This window comes from Mesoplodon densirostris, chromosome 2, assembly GCF_025265405.1.
Source record: "Mesoplodon densirostris isolate mMesDen1 chromosome 2, mMesDen1 primary haplotype, whole genome shotgun sequence".
Taxonomy (NCBI): Eukaryota; Metazoa; Chordata; class Mammalia; order Artiodactyla; family Ziphiidae; genus Mesoplodon; species Mesoplodon densirostris.
Window position 1 is genome coordinate 7,847,370 of NC_082662.1, and position 27,074 is coordinate 7,874,443.

Below are 27,074 nucleotides of genomic sequence, written 5' to 3' on the forward strand. Positions count from 1 at the left end.
AAGAATAAAAAGTCTGAAGGCACAAGGGGAAAGGTGTGCAAGGTGCAGGGAGAGGATAAACTCAAGGTCCTCTCCCCTGTGGACCTGGGAAAAGATACAATCAGATCTTCGGTTCTGAGGCTGGCTTTCTGATTTATGAAGGGAGAGTTAAGAAAACAGCCTGGAAACCAGATGAGATCTGGATGGTGATGGGAACCAAGGCCCAGAGGTGAGGATGAGCCAGAGTGAGTTATGGGGAAGTCAAGTGATAGCCTGACAAAGACTCTTCCTCTTGGGAGTCCAGAAGGTGGTTATGATAGTAGCTAACATAGCTTGACTTCCTTTGTCTCTTGCCTCTCAGGACCCCATGCTCTCCTGATTGCCTTCCTTCCTCCCAGGCCATTCTCTGTTCTTCCTTTCCTCCTGTGTTAAAAGTACACCAGGACCTTGTCTCTCCTCTTTGATCTCTTTTCTGTCTACAGAGAAGACAGACTCCCTAAGTGATTTCATCTAGGCTCAAGGCTTTAAATGTCATTGAGGTGACAATGACTCCCAAATTCATTTCTCCAGCCTGCACCCCTTTGTACAACTCTACACTGTCTACCCGGCTGCTAATTTAACTCTACTTAAAGGCCTAAGAAGTATCTCAAACTCAGCGTGTCTTCAACAGAACTGATTTCCCCTCCTTGCCCAACTAAAGTGGCTCTTCGTTCATTCTTGCCCATTCTTTAGTTTCTCAGACCAAAAATATTGGGGTCACTCTTGTCTTCTTTTTCTTACAGGCCACCTGTAATTCATCAGTAAGTCAGCCTTGTTGTCTCTGCTTTCACAGTCTCTCCTGAATCTGGTTACTTTTTATTGTTTCTACTCTAGTCCAAGAACACTCCAGTAGCTTCCTATCTTTCTGTTTCTGCTTTTTTTCCTATGTAGTAGGCAGAGTCATATTTTAGAAATGTAAATCAGATTATGTCAGCTTGTGCTTCAAGTCCTTTGTTGGCTTCCTATCACTTTTAGAATATAACTAAAAACTCTGACCTTGGCCACAGGCCCCAGAGAATTTGGCCTCTGGCTAGCCCTCTGACTTCACATGCCATTATAGTTTACTCCTTTGGCTACACTGGTGGTCTTGCCGGGCCCTAAATGTCATGCAGGTCCCTGCTCAGATGTGGCAGCCTGCCCACTCTTATCTAAAATAGTCACTCCTGCTACCTCCATTGTCATGTTATGTCTCCTAAGTCTTCTTTATTTTTCTTCCAGGTTGTACTATCTCTATTAGTTAATTATCTGACTTCCTGATTAGAATGTAAGCTCCTTCAAGGCAGGGACTGTTTTTTCACTAGATACCTTCAGGCCTGGGGCATGGTAGGCACCCAGGTATTTGCTAAATGAAAGAATATTTTGAGTATTTACTTTGTGCTAGGCCCTGAGCTAAAACTCTTGACATCGATTAGTGATTAATCCTCCCAATAAGTTCTATAAAGTTAGGCACTATTATTGTTGTACCCATTTTACAGATAAGAAAACTGAGGCTTATTGATTGTTATGTGCTGAGTGTATAGATGGACCCTAGGATAATATTGGATACTTAGGGTGGAGTTAGATCAAAGCCTCTACAGTATTCTATTTCCTTCACTGCTAAAATATTTAATAATGTCTTCTAGAAATATTTTCTAGATCAACTCAGGTTTTGATCATTGAATATTGGGTCAAATTGTAAGACAAAATTCAGTTTTGGATCAAGAAACACAATGCTTTTGATATAGGAATTGACCTTTCTTTCTCCTGGCCCCCACAAATGCCACAGACTGGAACTCATGGATTTCTGATGCCAGATGCAGTTCTCATGGGGCATTATGTAAATGGCAAAGATGTTCTGCAGTAGTGGTTGTGTTCTGTGTAATTGGTCTCCACACTTCCATTCATGCTTTCCTCCAATCCAGTCTCCATGCTTTAGTCCATCCATCACTGTAGTCAAGCCACTCCAGTGGCTTCTCACTGCTCAGGGGTTCACCAGCTCCTTGAGGTCTGTCCACGACCTGAGATTTTAGTGCTTTTCCACCCTTTGCTGCTCACTGCACTTGAGCTACGCCTGTCAAACCAGTGCCTGGGTTTCACATCCTTCTTTTTGCCCCAGGGCTTCCTAATGCAGTTCTCTGGCCTGGGATACACATTGCCCAGTGGGTCAGAGCCTTGGAGCCAGATGGTCCAAATTTCAGTTCAGGCTCTGACCTTGGGCAACTCAGGCACTCCAAGTGTAAAATGGAGATGATAATAACGTGAGGTTATTGTGTGGATTAAATGAGTGTGTACATGTAATGCTTTAGCACAGTGCTTGGAACATAGTAAGCATTCAGTAGGTGTCGGCTGATACTGTTATCACTCGGCTTTCCTTAGCTGTCTCCTGCTTATCCTTCAGCTCCCCCTTCTCTCTCACCAAATCAGAGTTTACTGACTAAAAAATTGCCTCTTTTATATGTTTCTGTTTATATGTTCTTATAGGACCCCATGCTTATCTAGCATGGATCTTACCATAATTTGAAAGCATGTATTTATTTTGTGTGATTATATGTCTGTCTCCTCCATTGACTCTGAGCTCTAGAAGGGTGGAAATAACTCTTTTGCTTGCCATTGTATCCCTAACCCAGTGCCTGGTACATAGTTTGTGCTTAATAAATGTGCTCAGTAAATGTGCCCAGTGAATAAAGGGCTCCTAACTTTTCCTTTCTTAAAATAGGATCTTGGGATCTTTTGTGATAACCCTTCCTTTGAGAAAGAGTAATGTCAGTGTGGAAACTAGCATTATTTCAGACTTGGGAGCTCACTGAGTACAAGTACACAGGGCAAAGGGGCAGGGACTACTGGAAGATAGGCAGAAAGATCAGGAACATGGACTTGTCCGGATGGATGTTGTTGTAACATCTGGGCTTTGAGTGATGCACCATCCTGGATGTAGCTATAATATGTAGATATTCAACAGTGATTCAACCAGTTCCTGTATAATCCCTGCTCTGTGCTGGGCATTGAGCCAGGTGCTGAGCACCTCACCCTTCTAATTGAATGTATGTTTCAGGGGAACTACTTGGAAAGATGAATGCTGAGAATATTAGCATCTATTTACATCTTTTGGTGTTTTTACCATATGGCAGTGCCTCTTGGGTGTGTGTCTTGTGTGTGAGGTCAAGAATTTGTTTCATACCTACACGAGAATTGGTATGCGAGGCAAGCTTGTCACATCTGGGACACTGGAGAAAATTTTGCAGCAATAGATTTTAATGTGGTAAGATACCTCCGTCTGCCATGAGATTCCATGTTTCCTGTGAAATACAAAGTGTAAAAGACAATTGTAAAGACCTGGGGAAGAAGAGGGATTTCTAGTACCTATTCCACTCTTCTGCCCCCAGTGTACTTCCTTTATCCTTGCCCTTCCTGCTGACCTCCATCAGCACATCTTCTTTTGCCTGTACTATTTAAAACCTGGTAATCTTTCCTCTTGTTCCCTGTTTACCTATTACTGCTGTTTCCTAGAAGTTGTATTTCTGTTCTCTAGACTGGAATTTAGATACCTCCTTTCCCGGAGGTTAATGATTCTTGCCAGAAGCTGAATTAGTTGGTTGCTCAGGGAGAAAAGACTCAGTAAGCAAGTGGTATTGAGAGAGCTACATTCCAGTTCACAAATAAGCGTCACCTACTTATGAAGTCAGTACCGTGAGTGACATAGAAAGAGGGGTCATGGTTTCCAGCCACAAAGAAGGGACAGTCTGTAAGGAAAGATGAAACTAGCATACTCATTAGTTTTTTGGGTATATATTGAGTATCTACCGTATGTCAGGCACTGTCCTGGGAGCTAGGGGATAGAACAGTGAATGAAACAGAAGTTCTGGTCTCATGGAACTTACATTCTAGTGTAGTGCCTCATATAATAAGTCAGGTGGTCATGAGAGCAATGAAGAAAAATAAGGCAGGGTAAGAGGATGGAGAGTGAAGTGAATGCTGATTTAAATTAAATGGTCAGAAAAGGGCTGTCTGATAAGGTGATGTTTGAGTAGAGAACTGTGTGAAATTAGGGAGTGGGCGAGTCAGATACCTGGGAGAAAGCATTCCTGCAGAGCAGTAAGTACAAAGACCCTGAAATGAGAATGTGTCTTTAGTAAGAAGGCTAGTGGGATCGGAGTAAAGGTTGAATCTTTGGAGAGGAGGTCACAGAGGGAGTGGAGTTTTGTTCAGTGTATGATCGGAAGGTTCACTGGAGGTTTGCCGTGGAGGTGATCTGGATTACGTCTGAGAAGGGTCATTATCTACAGTGTGGAGATGAGACTTTTCAGGGGCCCAGGGGAAAGGTGGGGAGCCCAGTTAGGTATTGCAGTCATCCAGGCGAGAGAGATGGTGACTTGACCAGGTGGTGGTGAGAAGTCGTGGGATTCTGGATACATTTTGAAAGTAGAACTGACAACATAGATCAGATGTGGAGAATTGCTGGTGGAGGTGGGTCCAGATGTGGAGTACACTGTGTGTCCAGAGAAATCTTGATAGAAGAAGAGGCCTCAGGTGCAGAAGGACTTTAAAAGGGGTCTTGAAAAGTGGCATGAAATGATGATTTTTATAGGAAATAAAGCACTATGAAGTATACAGCACTTAAAATAGAGTTATGTTCTGACTGTAGTCCTCAAAGATATGCCAGGAGTCCATTCCTTGAAGAAAAAGTGTTGATTTGTCTGAGACAAACTCTGTCCACTGATTAACACTTGACCCCGGGAGGCATAAATATTTGTAATAGCTTTTACATTGGTGAAAATATGGTTTATATGTTGAACATATTCATTAATTACTAGAATTCCATTCATATGTGCATGCTTTCTGGGAGACAAGTTAGAAGTCCTGCACACTGTGTTTTAGCTCAGTTGACTTTGATACAAGAATCACTATGTTAAATATTGCCCAGTCTTTTCAGTGATAGAATTCTCTCTATATTCTTACTGTGAAAGTTAATAAAATTTACTGGTATTTTATGTGTATATTGCATAGGTATATACTGTTTTGGTTCTTCCTTTTAGGTTCCTGAAAATGGTACAAGATTTAATGAAATTAAAATTACACATGACCTGTGGAGCACATTCATCTGAGTGCCTTTTTGGTGTAGGGCAGTGTAGAGGATCCATAAGACATGGTACATGTACTGAAGGGATTTTTAATGTGGTAGGAGCACCAGAGATTTGATGGCACATCTAAAGGACTCCAATGTAGTATTTTGACTCTTGCCAAGAAGTAGAATTCTTATATTATGCTTTAGCTTATTTTATCAGTGAACTTTTCTTGCTTTGGTTTAAAAACCACAGAATATGGTTATCATACCCACCAAACATTGGGAGAATTTAAAACAAGATAAAGTACCTATTTTTGAAAATTAACATTTGTGTAGTGCTTTACTCATTTAATCCTGTGAACTAGGTATTACCTCAGTTTTATTTTTAACTATTTATTTGTTTGGCTGGGTCTTTGTTGCAGCACGCAGGATCTTCATTGCCGCATGTGGGATCTTTTAGTTGCGGCATGCGGGCTCTTAGTTATGGCATGCAGGATCTAGTTCCCTGACCAGGGATCGAACCTGGGCCCCCTGCATTGGGAGCGCAGAGTCTTAACCACTGGACCACCAGGGAAGTCCCTTACCTCAGTTTTAGAGGGGACACAAAAGTATAGCAATACCCAAGGTCACGGAAAAATCTATCTATATCTATATCTATATCTATATCTATATCTATATTTTTGGTTGTGCTGTGCACCTTGTGGGATCTTAGTTCCCAACCAGGGATTGAACCTGGGTCCTCAGCAGTGAAAGCACAGAGTCCTAACCACTGGACCATCAGGGAATTCCCTAAATCTAAATATATTTCTTAATTGTTCTTACTGATGCTGGTCCTTTGTTTCCAAATCCTATACCCTTTCTATTACATGTCCTCTCCCCCCCCCCCATTTTTATTAATGGTTGGAAACATCCTGTTTCTTAGTTGGGTTAAAGGAAGTGAGTTAGATCACAGCTGTTATTCAGAAAGAAAAATCCTTTGGCACATATGAAAATATTAATTCATTGTCCGTGGAAGTAATAGTGGAGTTCACGGGCTTCTGATGTGCTCAAGCGCTGTCATTAATATTTTATCCTTATAACAGTTTTTTTTCCTTTGCAGAGTTTTGGAGTTTAAAAAAATTTTTGCTGGTAACTATTTAAAATAGTCAAGATAATACAATGTATATGTAAATATAAAGAAAAATATAAAACAACTCTGTAACTGCCACCCATTCTAACATATAGAAATGACCCATGCCTTCTGAGTCTTTCTGCTTACATCTTTCCCCCCATAAGTCAGGTAACAAGAATATTGAATTTTGCATTTTTCCAAGGTGTCTTTAATATAAATATCTTTCATTTAGGAATTAAAATCTTTTAAATACTGTGGGTAAATTTCATCTTGTTTGACATAACTTATATAAATGGCTCTTTAAAATTATATTTTGATTTATTTATGTTAAAGATATTTTTGTTGCCTGAGGCAGTTATTTAAAAGGCAGTTTGGTATAGTGTATACAGAAGTAGAAGTATAATGTTGTACACATGAAAGTTATCTAACGTTATATACCAATGTTACTTCAATAAAAAAGAAAGAAGGTTGTATCTTTCTTATCTTTCTTTGTATATCTAACACTTAATACACAGCAAATGTGCCCCAAAAAAGTTTGTTAAATGAATTCATGCATCCATGTGCTGAGTGGAATGCATAATAGCTGGAAAGAAAAAAATAGATAAAAATAAAAAGCAGCTTGGTTTTGAAGATGGAAGTTAGGAAAATTTATTAGTTTCAGAAGTTTCAAAGATCTGGGAGAAGGGTATTTGAGGAAGAGGAAAAGGATTTCGTGTGAATCAAGGAAGTTACTCTCTGGCATAGTTTTTCTTTTTCTTTACTAGAGAAGAGGGAACAAAGGAGTAGGATCTGAAAACCTGCCCTTTCTTAAATCGTTCTTGGCAGAATTGGTACTACAAGTGAGTAGCTAAAGATTTAATGAAATGTGGCTTAAAAGTTTTATGACAGCGAATTTCCTAAAGGTTAGAAAGTGTTTATTTTAACTGTGGTTTTGAGTGGTAAAGTCTACTTCAGAGGTCATATCCTATATCTTGGGTTTTTTTTTTTGCGGTACACGGGCCTCTCACTGCTGTGGCCTCTCCCGTTGCGGAGCACAGGCTCCGCGGCCATGGCTCTCGGGCCCAGCCGCTTCACGGCATGTGGGATCTTCCCGGACCGGGGCACGAACCCGTGTCCCCTGCATCGGCAGGCGGACCCCCAACCACTGCGCCACCAGGGAAGCCCCCTATATCTTGTTATTGTCCTCATTGCTGAGCCACTGAAACCTGGAATCTGGTTCACGAAGTATGACACTAATTTCCATTTTCTTGGTAGAGTTTGTGTGTGGTCTTTCATCTTTTAGGAACTATAATTCTCATAGTTCCTAGTTTCAGATGTTGTAAGGAGAGTTCTGAGCAATGCCTGTGATACAGTTTTGGGGGGCAGTGGTCATAAATGTGCATTTACATGCACATATGTATGCATATGCATAGAAATGCCTTACCGTGTTTGCCTTGGTGATTGCCGCATGTAGGGGGTATTTAATTGTTGGGTGACTGGGCTCAGGAACTAGACTCTCCAAACTCACATCGTGAATTGCCACTAGCTAGCTCTGTAGCCTTGGGTAAGTTACTTAACCTCTTTGTGATGATTTCTTTATAAAATGGGGATAATAAAACATCTGCCGTATTGAGTGATCAAGAGGATTAAACAGGTTTGTGCACAGAAAGTACTTAGAGCTCAGAGTAAGTGCTCCATGAATGTTGGCTATTATTTAAATCTTGTAGGTAGTGCCTTTTGTTTAGAAGTGTACATCTTTGCTTAGGCTACCATTTGTGTGTGGGGAGATGTTCTTTCTAGAACCATGTCTCCTTGTCACATGATTATGTGCTGTGTGAGCCTTGTTAATACTCTGTCAGCATTTGAGGTTGGAACATAAGTGTGGCCACACCCCGTGGAATCCAGTGAGAGAGAGCTAAGCACCGTAGCAACTGTTGCTATTTGTATCCTGAGCAACAGCTGCCCCGGGCAGATTTATTTTTTAATCCTGATCTCAGATAGCTTGGGATGTGGCCCTGCCTTAGAGAAGTGGATTGGTTGGTCTGGGCTTTGAGGCAATTTCATGACCACATGTTACAAAGATTCTATTCCGTGTGAAATATGAGGTGCTAAAGCTTTGTGTGTGTGAGGGAGGAAGAGAGGCCAAGCCTCAGCATTCAGTCAGTCCCTGAAGTATGTGACTGGGTTAATCACATAAGAAATCACTTTTTAAAAGCAATTTAATGTATTTTTTGGCCATGTCGTGTGGCATGCGGGATCTTAGTTCCCCGACCAGGGGTCGAACCCGTCCCCCTGCGGTGGAAACACGGAGCCCTAACCACTGGACCGCCAGGGAAGTCCCGAGAAAGCACTTTTAATATGGACAGTGAGGCTTCATACTTTTCAGTCAAAAGTAATTTTACTGTTTATGACAGTCTACAGACGATTTAGAGGTCTGTGTTTCTAGTGTATACATGCACACACATACGTACACACATATATACATATATCTAATAACTTACGTATTAGTTATTATCAATTGTGGATTTCACAAAAACTATCCTTCCAATGAATGCTTCATTACTAAATGCTTTTCTTAAGTACATAATAGTATCTTTAAAAAGCATTTGTTTTAAATAGTGGTTGGATTAATTCAGTAATTTTCTAACTTTTTTTTGGTTTTGTTTTGTTTTTTTTGTGGTATGCGGGCCTCTCACTGCTGTGGCCTCTCCTGCTGTGGAGCACAGGCTCCGGACGTGCAGGCCCAGCGGCCATGGCCCACGGGCCCAGCCGCTCCGCGGCACGTGGGATCCTCCCAGACCGGGGCACGAACCCGCGTCCCCCGCATCAGCAGGCGGACCCCCAACCACTGCGCCACCAGGGAAGCTCCAATTTTCTAACTTTTATTTCTGATATATTGAAATATTTCAAGCCTTATGAAGCACCTTGAAATAGTAACATGGTCCATTTCCAAATCTTGTCTGCTAACTTACCTAGGATTCAGACACAAGACATTTACTGAGCACGTACGATGTTCCAAGCTCTGTTGTAAATTCTGGTGACATCTAGTGAATGTTGTTGGTCTTATTCTTTTCAAGTTCTCTATATAGATCCTACCTATTAAAAATGTGATTATTTTTGTTTTTTGATTGCCCTATTCAGATTCAGTGGTATGAATTTACTGATTTGGATGTTTTGAGTTTACAGTATAACATCATGCTGAACTAAAAAACATTTAACTGAGTCACTTATAAAATCAAAACATTTTCGTCCTCTAGGTATTATTAACCCAAAGAACCCAAAGGAAGCTCCAAAGTCCTTCAGCTTTGACTACTCCTACTGGTCTCACACCTCGGTGAGTGTACCCATGGTGCAGCGTGGTAGAACAGTGTGGGTTTTAAACCTTTTGAAAGAGCCTGCAGGTCCACAGGGAAAGCAGAGATTACCAACATCTAGGGAAATGAAGAGTAAGACCCTTTGCAGTATCCCCTTACTGATTATAGGACCCCAAATCTTGCTGGCTTCTAGGGATTGTTCCTAAACTAGAGTTTGCTTCTGCATCTCTTTGTTATGCATTTTTTGTTCTTTTTTTCCTATTTTCTGTTAGAGTAGGAGGTGTTTTAAACTATTGCAAAGCCTAATTGCCAAGGGAAGCGCCTGTGAAAGGGGTTGGAAAACATTCTTCACTGAAAGCTGTGTTTATTGAGACCACCTGGAGCGAATTAAAAGAAATATTTTTATATGTGGACTTGATCTTTGATCTTTCAGCCCCATTTTCCACTTAAAATTTTCTTGGAGCTCCCTGTGAATGGAAGAGTGATACTTTCAAGGTTATGTAAAATGAAATGTAATCATGTCAGATAATTTCATGTAGATATTTTTATGTATGGCTGGCCTGGATGTCTCTAATAGTGCCTCTGTGTGTGTGCATTTAATGGGAAAAATAAACTATATGTAGGGGGGACTTAAAAAATATATTTTAGGTGATTATTCTGATTTCAAACACTTTTATTTATTATAGAAGTAATCAAATAAGCATAGGAAACAATATGAATAAAATACCATTTATTTTTCCTTTTAATCTTTACAGCCCGAAGATCCCTGTTTTGCATCTCAAAACCGTGTGTACAATGATATTGGAAAGGAAATGCTCTTACATGCCTTTGAAGGATATAATGTCTGTATTTTTGCCTATGGGCAGACTGGTGCTGGGAAGTCTTATACAATGATGGGTAAACAAGAAGAGAGCCAGGCTGGCATCATTCCACAGGTAAAAAACAAAAAAACAAGAATAAAAAACCTCTGTTCATTATTACTCTTAGTCCTCAATTGCATTAACAATTATTTTTATTAGCAAACATTTATTCAGGGACTATCGTATGCGAGGCACAAAGATAAATCCCTTTCCCTGAGAGGAGCTAACAGTCTGATGGAAAAGACTGATAGGTATTCATGTCTGTTTTCAAAGGTGGGAAAGTTGACTTTTTGTAAAGGTTTTGCTGTATATCCAATGCCATGTTACTTTATCTTTTGAACAATGTTATCAGCTTCTTTAAAAAGTGATAGTATGTGTCAGGCTCTGTTCTGAATCCTGGGGACACCTGCTGAGTGTTGTTGGTCTGATTTTTTTCCCCAAGTTCATATATAGATCACCTCTTAAGAATGTGTTTATTTTAGTTTTTTGATTGCCTTATTTGATTGCCGTTCCTTTTATCTTGTTAAATTAATTCTATCACTTAAAGCTTGAACAGTCTGAGATTTTTTTTCTTTTTTAAGAGCAGTTAGTCTTTTGATTCTGTATTGTTTGGGAATGGAGAAAAGTTGTGACACAGGTACATTTAGGAAGAACTTCTTTTGCTAGTAACAGGAACGTGGTTTGCTTTTATTAATGATATTTGGAATTAATTTTAAAGTGTTCTTTCACTATAGGCCTAGTGTGGCCATTGCTATATTCTGAAAATAAAAGATATAAGGGAGCAATATCTACTTTTTTGAATGGATTATTGGATTATAATTTTAAATTCAGCTATATAATTGAAATGCTTATTATTAATATAGATTAGGACATTTTCAGAAAAAAATGAACATACTAGCGTGCACACACACACACACACACACTCACGTATATTTTTTAAAATTTTGGCTGTGCCAGGTCTTAGTTGCGGCACGCAAGGATCTTTAGCTGCGGCACGCAAGGATCTTTAGCTGCGGCACGCGGACTTCTTATTTTCGTTATGCATGCGGGATCTAGTTCCCCAATCAGGGATTGAACCCGGGCCCCCTGCATTGGGAGCACGGAGTCTCACCCTCTGGACCACCAGGGAAGTCCCTATTTTTTTTTTTTTAACGTAAAAAGTAATGTCTGTATTAAGACATATATTTGGGAATTGTCCTTCTTTGTGTATAGTAATGGTAATAATTATAATACTAATTAGAGGAAACATTAAATGTAGCACTCATAATGTGCCAAGCACAGGTCTAAGTCTTTGCTTTTACTACTATGTATTAACTTCTTTGACAATAAAATAATTGTTTGTAGATATAGGAAGTAATATTAAATAGTCCTTCTCTTTCCTTTAATTTGTTTGTTATTGGAATTCTTGTATAGTTACATATGTATCTCTTTTCTGGTAGAATTTTTGAATATTTTATTTTAATGCCAAAGCATGAATTTTTAAGAAGACTTATGTTTTAGAAACTGCTACTTAAAATCCAACTTAAATTCTATTTAGACTTCTAGAGAATCATGAACATATAGTTCATTTTTCAAATGTATATTGATTGCCTTAATAGTAAATATATAGCAAATGAAAATTCAGTGGATTTTTCTTAATTATTCTTATTTAAAACATCACATATTTTAAATAAATTCAAAGGATAGGGAGAGTGAAATTTAAAAATTTTCCTGATCTAGAAAAATTGTTTTCTGTTAGAAATGTCACTGTGTAATGGAACAGCCTCTCATAAAAGGGATTGGAATCTTAAGGCAGAGGTAAAGGGGAAAAATTTATAGAGTCAAAATTATTCTCAAAAATACCTTTATTTACTCTTTTCAAATAGTGTATATTCTCTCTATGCATATATGTATGAATTTACAATGTATATAGGAACTGAGAACATATAATAAAATTTATATCATGATAAATAAGTGTGCAAAATACAGTTTAATAGTAGTTTTACTCCTACAATTATAATACTCATAGTTGAGTCACAGTTAATTCTAGTATAATATGAAGAGTTGAATTCACATGATGTAAAATCAATGACGTAACAATAGAAGAGACATAATCCCTTCTCTTCCCCTATTTGTGGCTTTCTTTCTAAGGAAACATTATTGAGGTGATACTGTTGAGGGACAATAGGGATTAGATGAGAAGAATGTATTAAAAACTTTCCTTTTATTTCATTCAAAGCATTTACCTTTGATGTTGATGCCATTAATATTTAGAGAAAAAAAGAGAAAGGGGATCTCGCTAATCCCTTTAGCACGCATGGGTAATGTAGTACTTCTGATTTATGCTCTTCGTGCCTCTCATTCTGTTTCTACAGTTATGTGAAGAACTATTTGAGAAAATCAATGACAACTGTAACGAAGAAATGTCTTACTCTGTAGAGGTGCGTACAATTGTGGGTTGAAAACAGAGTCCTCAAAAAAAACAACAACAACAGAGTCCTCTGTGCTCCATTCCCTCAAATGCTACTTTTAAATGGTTCCAAATTATGACTGAGCTATAGATCACTTAACCATTGCCCCAATTCTGTACTTGAAGGCTATTTCTAAGTTTTGGTTATAATGAAGAATGTTGCAATTAAATCCTTGTTCATAAGTTTATGGCTTTATTTTTATTTGTTTCCTTTTTATGTATGTTGGTTGTCAGATGATACATTTGAATTGCCAAATGGCCTTTTGAAAGGCTATACCAATTTTCCATTCCATCAGGAGGGTGTAAGCACCCACTGTGTCCTCGTCAATGTTTAGTATTTTTGTTTTTTAATCTTTGCCAATTTAATAAGGGAAATTTTCTCACTCTTAAAATTAGAATTTCTTTGATTAGCAGTGTGATTGAACATCTTGTAAATTATGTATATGCCTGTTTACATTTTGTGATTGCAGTGTTTTTGTTATTCATTTACATGAACTCTTCCCCCTTTAATATTATTAATGACTTTTGACAGGCATAGGTTTTTAAAATATATGTAATCAAATCTCTTCTCCCCTTCTCCCCTTTGTAATTGTTTATAATCTTGGAAAGTTATTCTCCATTCAGTGTATATACCCTAGTTCTTTTGAGAGGAGGTCTGTAGAATTACATTATATATGTTAGTTTATTTGATAAACATTTCCACTTTTTTGTACAAGTGCTTTATGAAGCTGTTGTTTTACACATCCCCATTTTTGGTATTCAATTTCATAGTAGCTGAAGTTATTAAAACATTCTGTTAACACGAGCTTGTTGTTCTGAAAAATCAGTCTGTTTATTAAGTGACTTCTAGATTTTTAAAAATGTATATGTTGTGACTTTCTATAGGTCTTATGCAATTCTTAGTTGATCCACTTAGCTGCTTTGGGTTTTTTCTTTACCTGTAAAGTGTTGTATAAATTTCAAAGAATTCTGCCTGGTAACTATCATGCACCAAAAGGGGAATGTGCTGCTCTAAAAATATTTTTTGTTAAAATGAATTCTCTGAATAGCTTGTCTCATCCTGTAACTATTCTTTTTTGAATGTTAAATGTATAGCAAATGAAAATCAGTAGATCTTTATTAATCATTCTTATTAAAATATCATACATTTTAAATAAATTCAAAGGATAGGGAGAGTGACAATGTGATTGAAGTTTTTGAGCTTATAGGTAATAAAAGAAGCTGCCACTTTCTTTCATATTATTCAGAGTTCACAGGCTTATTTGGAGTGCACAGTGTATCCCTAATTGATACTTCGTTGTTCTTCACATTGGTGGGACCTCTACCTCCTCTCCTGCCTCTCTCCCTTATTTACTCGGCTGCAGCCACACTGGCCTTATTGTTTTCTTTTTTTTCTTTTTTTTTTTTTTTTTTTTTTGCTGTTTCTGGAATACACCAGGAACATTCCTACCTCAGTGCCTTTTCATTTACATTTCTTTTGGCCTGAAATTTTCTTTCCTGGATGTCTTTTTCTTTCTTTTTTTTCCTTTTAATATTTATTTATTTAGTTGTGCCGGGTCTTAGTTGCAGCAGGCAGACTCCTTAGTTTCGGCAAGCAGGTCCTTAGCTGTGGCATGCAAACTCTTAGTTGTGGCATGCGTATGGGATCTCGTTCCCTGACCAGGGATTGAACCCGGTTCCCCTGCATTGGGATTTCAGAGTCTTTGCCACCAGGGAAGTCCCAGTATCTTTTTGACTAAGTTTTCACCTCCAAGTCTTTTGCTCAAATCATACCCTCTCAATGAGGCTTGCCATGACCACCTTATTTAATTTTGCAACTTGCCCTCTACCCCAGCACTCCTGACCTCTCTTGCTCTGTTCTTTTTTTTTTTTTTTATAGTATTCATCACTTCTAACCTACTTTATAATATTTTACTTATTTTTTATGTTTGTTGTTTATTTTCAGTATCCCTTTTAGAATCATAAGCTCATTAGGGCAGGGATCTTTATTTACTGATGTATGCCAAGTGCCTATAAAGTGACTGGAAGCTAATGGTGCTCAGGGAATTGAATTTGCCAAGTGGGGTCTATGATGGTTAGTTCAGAAGTAGTGATGTCTTTAGATGGATTTGCATATTAGAGAATAAGTAACGGAGCACATCAACCGTACTCAGGTTATTTGGGTCCTCTTAGTACCATGCCTGTGTGAAAAGGGACAGCAAGTTTTCCAAGAAAATATAATATCTTCCTGGGATTCAGGATTGTATGTACAAGTTTTAAGTACACGAGAATGATTAAAGTTGCCATTTCAATTTCTCATCTAGGATAACCTGCTTTAAGAAAGAATATTTGTTGTCCTGTTTTTTTATTCTTGTAATAGATCAGTTATCTTTTGAGGGTTTTCAGTATTTTAAAACTGATTTTAAAATACAGTATAAATATAGTCAGAGCAGACTGAAAGAGAATGGAATGGAGATACAGTTTTATTTCAGATATTCTGAAAATGTTTCTCTAGAAATTTAAACTTGAAGAATGCAGGAGTTACATTGTATGCTTGAACAACTCGGTGACACAGAAGTGTTTTATTCCTAGGGAAGCATTGTGATGAGGCTTACTGTGGTGAATTTTTCCCACTTCAGAGCCTTGGTTGCTTAGAAGTCTGATCTTATAGATCCTTCAAAGCCAGACTCTTGAATGAAGCTCATCTGACTGATGTTAGGAAACCACCATGTTGGTTTGTTACTTTCCCATGAGGAATAAATATTACCCTGACCAGAACACTCACATTAGCAAGACTGGTATATTATCCTCCTGTGGGCAGACCTCTACTGGAACCCTGTTGTTTTTTTTGGTGAGTATGGAATTGGAGAGGAGTTGATTAGACAAATTAAATGTTCAGTTGCTTCAGATGAAGAAATGATAGCCTAATACATCCCTTTCCATGATAGGAATGTTCTTGCTGATGGGACAAGAGTTCCTGAAGTGCACTGTCTGTGGCTTCCCCTTCCCAAACAATCAGGTTCCACACTCACCAACGCTTACCCCTTCTGATAGATATATGTTTGGTCACAATGTGGCCAGACTTAAAGTATGAGTCGCAGATCTTTTTGTCTTCCCTGCTCTGGAATATTGATGTTGTTCCTTGGTTTTAACACTAATAGAAATCTTGTTTCCAAGCTTTTGGAATAACCTCATTGTAATCCCCAATTATTGACAACAGCATGCATTAAAAAAACCCAAAACACTAATAACTGATAAGTTACTACTAAAAATGATATTTTTTCTGCCTACGACAAGTAGCAGCTATTGTGTGCTGAGAGAGCCTGTTTACCCCCTTTTCTTTCCTGAGGAAGTCAGAAGGCTGGTTCTAACCTACTCAGTTATATCTATGTTACTGGTAATAGAATAAAAGGGACTGGAATTGGTATTTCACGTTGTAAAGGTTACTGATCTCTAATTGTAGAGCTTTTAATAAAAGGTGAAAAGATTTTAAAATCTTTTTAATGTATAGGATTTCTTTTTCCAGGTCCTCTAAATCACTTTAATAATATGTTCCTAGGTGAGCTACATGGAAATTTACTGTGAAAGAGTACGAGACTTGCTGAATCCAAAAAACAAGGGTAACTTGCGTGTGCGTGAACATCCACTTCTTGGCCCATATGTGGAGGATCTGTCAAAGTTGGCAGTAACTTCCTACACAGACATTGCTGACCTCATGGATGCCGGGAACAAAGCCAGGTATGGTAGTAAATAGACTGATGACTGAGGTCTTTGGTACATTTTGAGGCCTTTTGTTCCTGGTTAAGGATTTGAGACCACATTTATAACTAGGAAAGTTGCTTTCACTGTGGAGTCCTCTGATCCTCTAGCTATGCTAGAGAAGCAGCGTCCTCAACATATTTGGTATCCTTCTCATCCAAACAATGCACGTTAGAACTTTACATTTTACTATTAGGTTTTCATCAAATTGTGGTAAAATGTTGGTTATCACATGCCTATGGTAGTAATTGATTCCAGAATAACTGAGCACCTAATAAAGAATAAAAATCAAATGCCTTGGTGGTTTCTAAAGGTATAGCTGGAGTATGAAGAATGATTCTGATGGGGTGCCTTTGGAGTTGGCAGGTAACTTGATAAGTTGACAGATAAGGTATATTGAGAGCAATTTTGTATAAGTGACAATCTTGTAATCTGAATAAGTTTAAAGCTGTCACTTGTGATTGTTATGCTTATAATTTGAAGGCTACTGTCATTTTAACATTCATCTAAGGATTCCATTTTCATGTGGTCACATTTATGTTGTTTTAGGACAGTGGCAGCTACCAACATGAATGAAACAAGTAGCCGTTCCCACGCTGTGTTTACCATTGTTTTCACCCAGAAGAAACATGATACTGAAACCAACCTTTCCACTGAGAAGGTAGGAGAACTTCAGTGTCTGGGCTTGAGTTGTGTGGAATGGGGATTTTCAGAAGTCCCTCCTGCTACCTTCTGATTTTGTGGAAGGGAAGAAAGTTGCCCTTTTACTTAATGAAAGGTATTTTATACTTTCCACTAGTCATTTTCATTCCACTCTAAACCAGTTTTGAGCATGGGTTCTTGAGTGAAATTGCAAGATAGAAAATAAGGTTAAGAAAAAACAATCCAAGACTTTTGAGTTTCAAAAACTGCTCTATGCAGTAGAGTTAAGCAGTTCTGTGGGGAAGAAGATCCTTCCTTTTCTTCTTGACTAGAATCTCTTAATTATCTTGTTAACTTCTCTGGTATGTGTATTTTACTTTTTTGAGCTCTGATAATGTTACTGTGGAATTAAACTGTTTAAGCAAACAATTAAGCAGACAAGATGTATTTTATTCTTGGGGAAAAAATAACTGCACAGCATTTCTGATGTTCGTCAAATACCTGTGCTTGTTAGTTTCTCATTTTCTACAGTGGTTGGTTAAATATAGTAGACTTCGGGATTAAACTGCTTGCTTTAGATCTTAGCTCTGCCATTTTTCTGCAGTGTTATGTTGGGCAAGTTAGCCTTTGTGCCTCAGTTTCTCTAACCTCGTAGGATTGGTGAAGAGGAGTAAATATTAATATAGGGTAAGTGCATCTACTAGTGTCTGGCACAGAGTAGCCACTCAATAAATGTTAATTTTATTGTTATTACTATTAATAATAGATTTACGTTGATTTCTACTCTGCCTACATTCCTAAGTAGCATGCAGCTGGATTTTTTTTTTTTTTTTTTTTTGTGGTACGCGGGCCTCTCACCGTTGCGGCCTCTCCCGTTGCGGAGCACAGGCTCCGGACGCACAGGCCCAGCGGCCATCGCTCATGGGCCCAGCCGCTCCGCGGCATATGGGATCCCCCCAGACCGGGGCACGAACCCGTATCCCCTGCATTGGCAGGCGGACTCTCAACCACTGCGCCACCAGGGAGGCCCATGGATTTTTAAATCTGAAGTTAGATTTATTGTCCTGGCTGTTATAAAAGATCTTGCCTTATAAACTGAGTACTTTGTGATGCTGATATCACTAAAAACTAAAATCAGCTTTTAGTTGGTGACTTGTTTGTTCATTTCAGCTGAAGATTATTTTTCAAAATACACTCTTCATATAGGTGATCAAATAACTTGACATTTCCTAGCCAGAGGTTCTATATTAATGTCATTTAGTAGTCAGTATTTGTCTGAATGGCACCAAGGAACATGCTATGTGAAAGCATTTTTTCTTTTCTTCCCTGATGTTAAATCTACAAAAAAAATGACGTTAACCCATAACCATAGCTTCCTTGATAATCTGTTTTGGATACTTTTCTGTAAACTTTCTTGAAGCTTTAAAAGAAATTTTTAAACAACTTTATTGAGGTATTATTGAAGTGTAACAAACAACACATATTTAGAGTATAAAATTGGATCACATATGTATACAGTAGTCCCACCCTTTATCTGCCGGAGATAACATTCCAAGACCCGCAGTGAATGCCTGAAACTGCAGATAGTATCAAAACCTTATATATACTGTTTTTTTCCCATACATTTATATTTAGGATAAAGTTTAATTTATAAATTAGGCACAGTAAGAGATTAATGACAATAATAAAATAGAACAATTAAAATAGTATACTGTGATATTGATATGTGAATGTAGTCTCTCTCACTCTCAGAATATCTTATTGTACAAATTTAGTACCTTTTCCATCTTAACTAAGCAGTTATCACACACTGTGGCCATAACTTTTGCAGCCTGAAGTGCAACAGCAAAACTAGCATGAATTTCTTTTTCCCTCTTCACAATTTCATGAATAGAAGATTCATTGTTACCGCAGATATTAGCAACCTCAGCATACACTTAAAGGAAGCACTTTACGGCTTCTCTTTGGCATATCCGAATTACCAGCATTACTACTCTTGCGCTTTGGGGCCATTATTAAGTAAAATAAGGGTCACTTGAACACCAGCACTGTGATACCACAACAATTGGTCTGATAACTGAGCCAGCTGCTAAGTGACTAAGGAGTGGGATATGCTGGACAAAGGGATGATCACATCCCAGGCATGGACCAGGATAGAGTGAGATTTCATCATGCTGCTTAGAATGACACACAATTTAAAACCTATGAAATGTTCATTTCTGGAATTTTCCATTTAATATTTAATGACTGCAGTTGACCATGGGTAATTGAAACTGTGGAAAGTGAAACGGCGGATAAGGGGGGACTACCTGTACACCTGTAAAACCAGTACCACAATTCAGATAATGCAAATTTCTATTACTCCCAAAAGTTGCCTTATGCCCCTTCGTAATCTCTTCCACTGTCATCCTCAGGCAATCCCTGATTTGATTTCTGTCACTATAGATTAGTTAACACTTTCCAGAATTTTGTATAAATAGAATCATATAGTACGTACTATTTTCTGCCAGCTTCTTTCAGCTTAGCATAAAGATTTAGAGATTCATCTGTATTGTTGTGTGTATCCATAGTTCACTCATTTTCATTGCTGATCAGTATTCCATTGTATAGATAGATCACAGTTTGTACATTACTTCATCTGTTGATGGTCATTTAAATGAACAGTTTTTGATCATTACAGATGAAGATGCCATGAACATTTGTATACAGGTCTTTGTGGGCATACTTGTTTTTTGTTTCTCTTGGTAAATACCTAGGAGTAGGGGACTTCCCTGGTGGTCCAGTGGTTAAGAATCCATGCTTCTACTGCAGGGCGTGCGGGTTCAATCCCTGGTCGACGAACTAAGATCCTGTATGCCACACGGTGTGGCCAAAAAAAAAAAAAAAAAAAAGAATTAAAAAAAAAAAAAGAATAAAAAACAATAACAAAAAATACCTAGGAGTAGGATGGTTGAGTCTTACGGTAGGTGTACCGTGTTTATTGTTGTTTTTAGTTTCTTAAGAATTTGCCAAACTGCTTTCAAAAGCGATTGTAAAATTTTACATTCCCATTAGCAGTGTGTGAGAGTTCCAGTTGTTAGAAGCTTCATTTTTAATATGCCATTTAATGGGTTAATGAGTTTTATACATTTTTATGACATCATTTTAAAATGTTTATCCTAAAATTACTTCTTTTAAACCAAGATAATTGATATGAAGTTTTTTTGCATGCTCTTTAAATTGACTACAGTATGTTTGTCTTCTTATGCCACGTATAAGAGGTCTAATTAATATTTTTAGTGTTCTCTATGACTTAATCTTTTAATTTCTTGCCTCTAAATGTTTTCTACTTCTACCTTGCTTATTTTTTAATTGCCCCAGTGTTATTGTTCTTTACCAGGTCAGTAAAATCAGCTTGGTGGATCTAGCGGGAAGTGAACGAGCTGATTCAACTGGTGCCAAAGGGACTCGATTAAAGGTATTTATCTTACCAAACAAATAGCCTAGTCATAAATGTTCTTTGGGAATTCCCTGGTGGTCCAGTGGTTAGGACTCCTTGCTTTCACTGCTGAGGGCGTGGGTTCAGTCCCTGTTCGGGGAACTAAGATCCCGTAAGCCGTGCAGCACGGCCAAAAAAAAAAAGTTCTATAACACAGGTCAGCAAACTATGGCCAGTAGGCCAAATCCGGCCCACTGCCTGTTTTTGTAAATAAAATTTTATTGGGACACAGCTACATCTATTTGTGTATTGTCTGTGGCTGCTTTTGTGCTATAGTGATAGGGTTGAGAAGTTGCAGCAGAGACCACATGGCCCACAAAACCTTTTACAGAAAAAATTTTCTGTCTTCTGATCTGTAACTTCAATGCAAAGATATGTTACATGATAATAGTTAAGGTGAACTTCATGGTCAAGGTGAAAATTGAATTGTATTTTGAGGAACAGTCAGAATTTGGTTAGATGGAAGTAAGGGACAGTAATGGGAAAAGAATACACAAGATCTAGATGTGAGAACAAGCATGGAGTTTTCTAGAGATATGCTTAACAGGAGGAGAAATTTCATGTCATTGAGTTGTCGGAAGAAGGCTGCATCTGTAAGTTTTTGGAGCACAGACATCTTGACGATACTTCGGGACTGTGGGTTAGGCATGTGGTCTTGGCATGTCAACAAGTGGAGAGGAGTAAAGATTGAGGGTTAAAGGAGGTTTTTAGAACTTGTGGTCATAAATAAACAAATAATGCTAGCATATGGTTAATTGTATTTTATGTGTTATATATGATGTGGCAATAGTAGAAATTATCATAATTCTTTTATGTTTGGTGTTGATTTCAGGAAGGAGCAAATATTAATAAGTCTCTTACAACTCTGGGTAAAGTCATTTCAGCCTTGGCAGAGGTGGTAAGTGTTATACTTCATTGCATGAGAAAATCTGTTCAACACATGTACTTGGCGATATTTTATGGTGGCTTATGAAGGATGTTCTCTTGGTCCTTTTATATAATCTTGCCTTTCTCCTTTTAAAGCTTTTCAGATAAGATGCTGGGTATAACACACTTTGACTTTGTACTGAAAATAAAAGTGATTAAGGAGAATGAAAGTAAATGTAGATCTGTAAAGGCTAGAATTAAAACTAGGTCTTTGCAAAGACCTAAGGTTTGACTATTTGAGCCTTATTTTATATCTCTTATAAAAACCAAGTGTAGCATTTATTACATATTCTTTTTTATATGATCTTTCTAAATAGGATACTGTACATTTTATAGTATTTTGAGCAATTTGCCTTGGTGAATGCTGTTGATCTGTGGGCCAATAATATACTTTTTAAAATAGTTTTATTTTTCTTATTCCTTAGCTGTGGAACACTAAAGCTGAAACAATTTTTGTATAAGGGGCTTCATTATTTAGGTTAGAAGCTAAGGAACTACTAGGTACTGTATGCTTTACAGTACAGAATTAAATGTTTTCTTGCTTGTCTCTGAGAAGTCATATTCAATTTATGACTTAAAATTTAAACAAAGTATTTTCTATTTGGAGACTTATCCTGTGTTTTCATTCTCTTTTAAATGCTTTCATCTGTAGGATAACTGCACCAGCAAGGTATGGTGGGGCTTGGTAGAAATGAACTAGCTGTATAATCAGTTGTGATGATTTTAAATCCTCAACAGGATATATGGAGGCCTAAGTAGGAATGGGACCTTCAAAAGACTTTTTGATTTTCTAGCCCTGGAATTTAGAATTGCTGTTTAGGGTGACCATGAATCATGAGACTACACACCAAAATTAATTTAGGGAACATGATGTGCTTTGGAGAATGAATAAGGGAACAAGAGAGAAATTTGAGGATGCTTCTATATTGTGTTATCTTATGGTGCTTCTCCTAGCGATCTATAAGATTGTCACTTGAAGAAGTTGCCTATAAACCTCTTAAAGAGCAATCAAAGAAACTTCTTATGGGTACCATTCTAAAACATAGCTGGCTTCTTGATATTATTGGTATATATTTTTAAAACCTCTTTGTATTATCTTGTTTCCTACCATGGAAAGTCATGGATTATTTAATCATTAAAAATTTTTTTTCTACTGTTTGATTATACATAAAGTGAAGGCTCTGGAAAAAGTTAAATTTCTAACTGTATCTACAAAACACATTATTTGCATCCTTATTAATCCAGATACAATAGATTTTTGTTTTCCTTAAATTCTACACAGATATTCTAAAATTTATTACTACTCTTTAGCGTAAATAATAGAGCACTTTAACAGTTTGTTCTGAATCACAGAGTAACATCAGGGATAGAGGCAGTGTCTGCACTGAAATATTTTTAAATGTATAGATTTGTATATTCTCTACTTCTACAAAAATATTAATAAAACATAATGCTCTTTTTCTGTTTTTTTTAATTTTTTTTTTTTTTTTTTTGGTTGCGTTGGGTCTTCATTGCTTCGCGCGGGCTTTCTCTAGCTGCGGCGAGCGGGGGCTATTCTTCGTTGCAGTGCGCAGGCTTCTCATTGCAGTGGCTTCTCTTGTTGCAGAGCACGGGCTCTAGGTGCACGGGCTTCAGTAGTTGTGACTCGTGGGCTCTAGAGCGCAGGCTCAGTAGTTGTGGTGCACGGGCTTAGTTGCTCCGTGGCATGTGGGTTCCTCCCTGGCCATGCCTCGAACCCGTGTCCCCTGCATTGGCAGGCGGATTCGTAACCACTGCGCCACCAGAAGCCCCTGTTTTCTGTTTTTTATTTTTGTAAAGCTGCCTTAGATTAAGATATCTCTCTCTTATTTGATATTATACATGTGTGGATATTCTTCACATATCTAATCTGGGTCCCAGAACAATGAAGACTTAAAATTTAGTGATTACTCTAACTTGTCCATTTGCTTATCTGTTAACATCCATATCAACCAGAAGAAGAGTCCTAGTTTTCTATGTATTTCCCACACTGCTGTATGCCACAAAATTTTGCAAATGATTTTTTTTTTTTTTTGTGGTACACGGGCCTCTCACTGTTGTGGCCTCCCCCGTTGCGGAGCACAGGCTCCGGACGCGCAGGCTCAGCGGCCATGGCTCACGGGCCCAGCCGCTCCACGGCATGTGGGATCTTCCCGGACCGGGTCACGAACCCGTGTCCCCTGCATCGGCAGGCAGACTCTCAACCACTGCACCACCAGGGAAGCCCGCAAATGATTTTTTTAAAATCAGTTTTATAAAACCCAGTTTAGTACTTTGTATCTGTGTCATAAACTGTAACAGATCAGAAATAAATTTTAGTTTTTATGTAACAAGCATGAGTTTTGGTGAATTAAGATGTATTATTATTTCCGCTGAGGGGAGAAACGGGATTATTACCATCCATACTTAATAGTATTTCTTTTTAGAGAGGTTAATGATCTAAGTAAAGCTTTTTATGTAAATACTGAAACACTTATTTTGGAAACATTATGGATGTGAGAACAGGAGATTAATTTGTATGAGAGCAAATAGAGAAGAAATGGCTAAAGTTCTGTGGTATTTTCAAGTGGAAAAGATTGAAGTTCTATTTATGCTTCTTCATTTAACTACTTCTTAATTCAGTCTAATTGACAGAAGTGAAAATAGAACATTTCAGAATCTGACACTGCTTATTTTTACAGTACTGTTGGCAGTCACTGTAACTGGCATACTTTAAATCTTGCAGCATTTTCAGTACTAACCACAGGCAAAGTGGAGTGTTTAGCTGCAGTGGGGAACGGAAGGGATAAACTGAGGTTTCAGGCCCCAAGAATTTTATAGTGGAATGAAAGTCGCACTCGGCTGTGAATGACTGAGACGGTTAATTCTCGCTAAAGGTCTGTGTAATTTAGAAATAGAACCTGCTGTGGAAAATGACTTTGTAATTGGTGGAACGTATGTCTGTGGGTGGAGTGGGATGAGATGTAGGGGACGTATATGATGAGATGGAATTCAAGTGCCAACTTGCCTACTTCATTTCCTCCTCAACACACCAGAGTCAGCTACTTAGTACTATTTTTCTGAATACCCATGCTTTAGCACGAAGTAGATCATCCTTAGTTTAATGTAACCTCAGATTATACCAGGAATGGATTATAAAACTGCCTATTACTGGGGAAATGTTGATCAGTGAACTCTGGCTTTCCCTTTAGTAGCTTCTTTTTTTTTTTTTTTTTAACGTCTTTACTGGAGTATAATTGCTTTACAATGTTGTGTTAGTTTCTGCTGTATAACAAAGTGAATCAGCTATATGTGTACATATATCCCCATATCCCCTCCCTCTTGCCTCTCCCTCCCACCCTCCCTTTCCCATCCCTCTAGGTCCCCTTAGTAGCTTCTTAAATTGTCACGACATAGTACTCAGCCAGCAGATATTGGAGTAGCTATTATACACAAAGCGTTTGCATTGTTTTTTACTTTCAGAGGATGTAATTTCCTCCATTTCAGCACTGGCTTTGCGTTGGTGCTTTTTGCTTTATCCTGTGATAATGAGAAGGGACATGGAGAGAGCAGTACAAGTAAACTGTTTTTTTTTTTTTTAATTTTTATTGGAGTATAGTTGATTTACAATGTTATATTAGTTTCAGGTGTACAGCAAACAAGTAAACGCTTCATAAATATAGAAACTTTATCTTGCAGTCTTTTTTTTTTTTTTTTTTTTTTTTTTTTTTTTTTTTTTTTCCGGTACACGGGCCTCTCACTGTTGTGGCCTCTCCCGTTGCGGAGCACAGGCTCTGGACGCGCAGGCTCAGCAGCCACGGCTCACACGCCCAGCCGCTCCGTGGCATGTGGGATCTTCCCGGACGGGGGCACGAACCCGTGTCCCCTGCATCGGCAGGCGGACTCTCAACCACTGCACCACCAGGGAAGCCCTCTTGCAGTCTTTTTAAACCTCCAGATTAGCAAATGACATCACTTTCTTAGACCTTTTCACTTTGAGTCTGAATTCTAATGGTTGGATTTATTTTGAACATAATTTCCTTTTAAAGAAACCAAATGTGTATTAATATACAAGAGTTACTAGATATGCAATATCCCACTTGCTGATTTGGTGGTTGGCCAAGTAAATTCATTAACTAAATGAGTTGTTCCTACACATCCAACCTGGAACACACAGGATTCATCTTTGCCCCTCTGCAAAAGTAAAAATTATTATTTGAGGATTGGGTATTAGATGATATTAAGGAATTACTGTTAATTTTGCTAAGTGTGAGAATGGTCTTATAGTTACTTTTTCTTTTTTATAAAGTCCTCCTCTGTTAGAGTTATGTACCTGAAGTATATTTAGGTGGAATGTTGGATTTGCTTTAGAGCCCTACACGAGACAGGGTATTAGATAATAGTATTGTATTGGTGTTAAATTTCCTGAATTTGGTCCTTGAACTGTGACTGTGTAAGAGAATGTCCTTATCTGCTGAAGTGGTTAGGGATAAAAGGGCATGGGGTCTGCAGTTTCCTCCAAAATGGTTCAGGAAGAAAAAATATAGAAAAGTGTTTGAGTGATAATTGAAAAGTGATTGGCAAAAAATTGATAATGGTTGGAGCTGCATGATGGATATGTGGTAGCTCATTATGCTACTCTCCAAACTGCTGTGTATGTTGTAAATTTTTCAAAATAAAATATAAAAAAATTATTTATTGGATGAGCTTTGGGTATTGTGAAGAACTGAAGCTGTGAGTGTTAAATTTTAGGAGTGATGACATCCTACTGTAATTTAATTTACTTGGGAATTTTAGACTGGTTTGCCTTTTGTGTGAATTATTCCTCTCTAACAACGCTAAGAGAGGCTAAGCCCATTTCTTTCTGTTTAATAGAGTAAGAAGAAGAAGAAAACTGATTTTATTCCGTACAGAGATTCTGTACTTACTTGGCTCCTTCGAGAAAATCTAGGTATGTTGATCCACCCCAGTGTATGGATCTTTTTAAAGCTGTTTACTGATTATGTTTTGTGGTTAATTGTCCTGTATGTCTGTTTTTTGAGAAGAAAAATCTCTATTGCTAACTTAAGTGCTCTTTCCTTTTTTCATTTTTTCTCTTGATTCAAGCTGGTTGGATTTGCTGCTCACCTTAATTTAATTTAATTTAATTTTTTTGTTTTTTTTTCCTACTGGTTTTATTGAGATATAATTGACATACAGCACTGTATAAGTTTAAGGCATACAGCATAATGATTTGACTTACATACATCATGAAATGATTATCACAGTAAGTTTAGTGAACATCCATCATCTCATATAGATTAAGCAAATTAAAGAGATAGAAAAAAATTTTTCTTGTGATGAGAACTCTTAGGATTTACTCTCTTAACTTTCATTTATAACATAGTGCAGTGTTAATAATATTTATCAAGTTGTACATTACATTCCTAGTACTTATTTATCTTATAACTGAAAGTTTGTGCCTTTGGACCACCTTCATCTAATTTCCCCTCCGCCCTACCCCTTGCCTCTGGTAACCAC

At 37.8% G+C, this 27,074-nt stretch overlaps 1 protein-coding gene and 1 non-coding gene across 11 annotated transcripts in view; one reads left to right on the forward strand and one right to left on the reverse strand.

Annotated features, from left to right (window-relative positions):
* The window catches only part of KIF1B (kinesin family member 1B), a 149,187-nt gene that overhangs the window by 28,592 nt on the left and 93,521 nt on the right, over nt 1–27,074 (forward strand). For all 10 annotated transcript variants that reach the window (XM_060088945.1, XM_060088944.1, XM_060088946.1 and 7 more), the window contains 8 exons: nt 9,407–9,483; nt 10,219–10,398; nt 12,678–12,743; nt 16,311–16,489; nt 17,060–17,171; nt 20,532–20,609; nt 21,463–21,528; nt 26,430–26,505. In XM_060088945.1, the coding sequence (XP_059944928.1) occupies nt 9,407–9,483; nt 10,219–10,398; nt 12,678–12,743; nt 16,311–16,489; nt 17,060–17,171; nt 20,532–20,609; nt 21,463–21,528; nt 26,430–26,505 (834 nt within the window). The remainder of the gene's footprint in view (nt 1–9,406; nt 9,484–10,218; nt 10,399–12,677; nt 12,744–16,310; nt 16,490–17,059; nt 17,172–20,531; nt 20,610–21,462; nt 21,529–26,429; nt 26,506–27,074) is intronic.
* On the reverse strand, nt 5,561–5,633 carry TRNAG-CCC (transfer RNA glycine (anticodon CCC)). The gene has a single exon. It is a non-coding gene; the product is annotated as a tRNA-Gly (tRNA).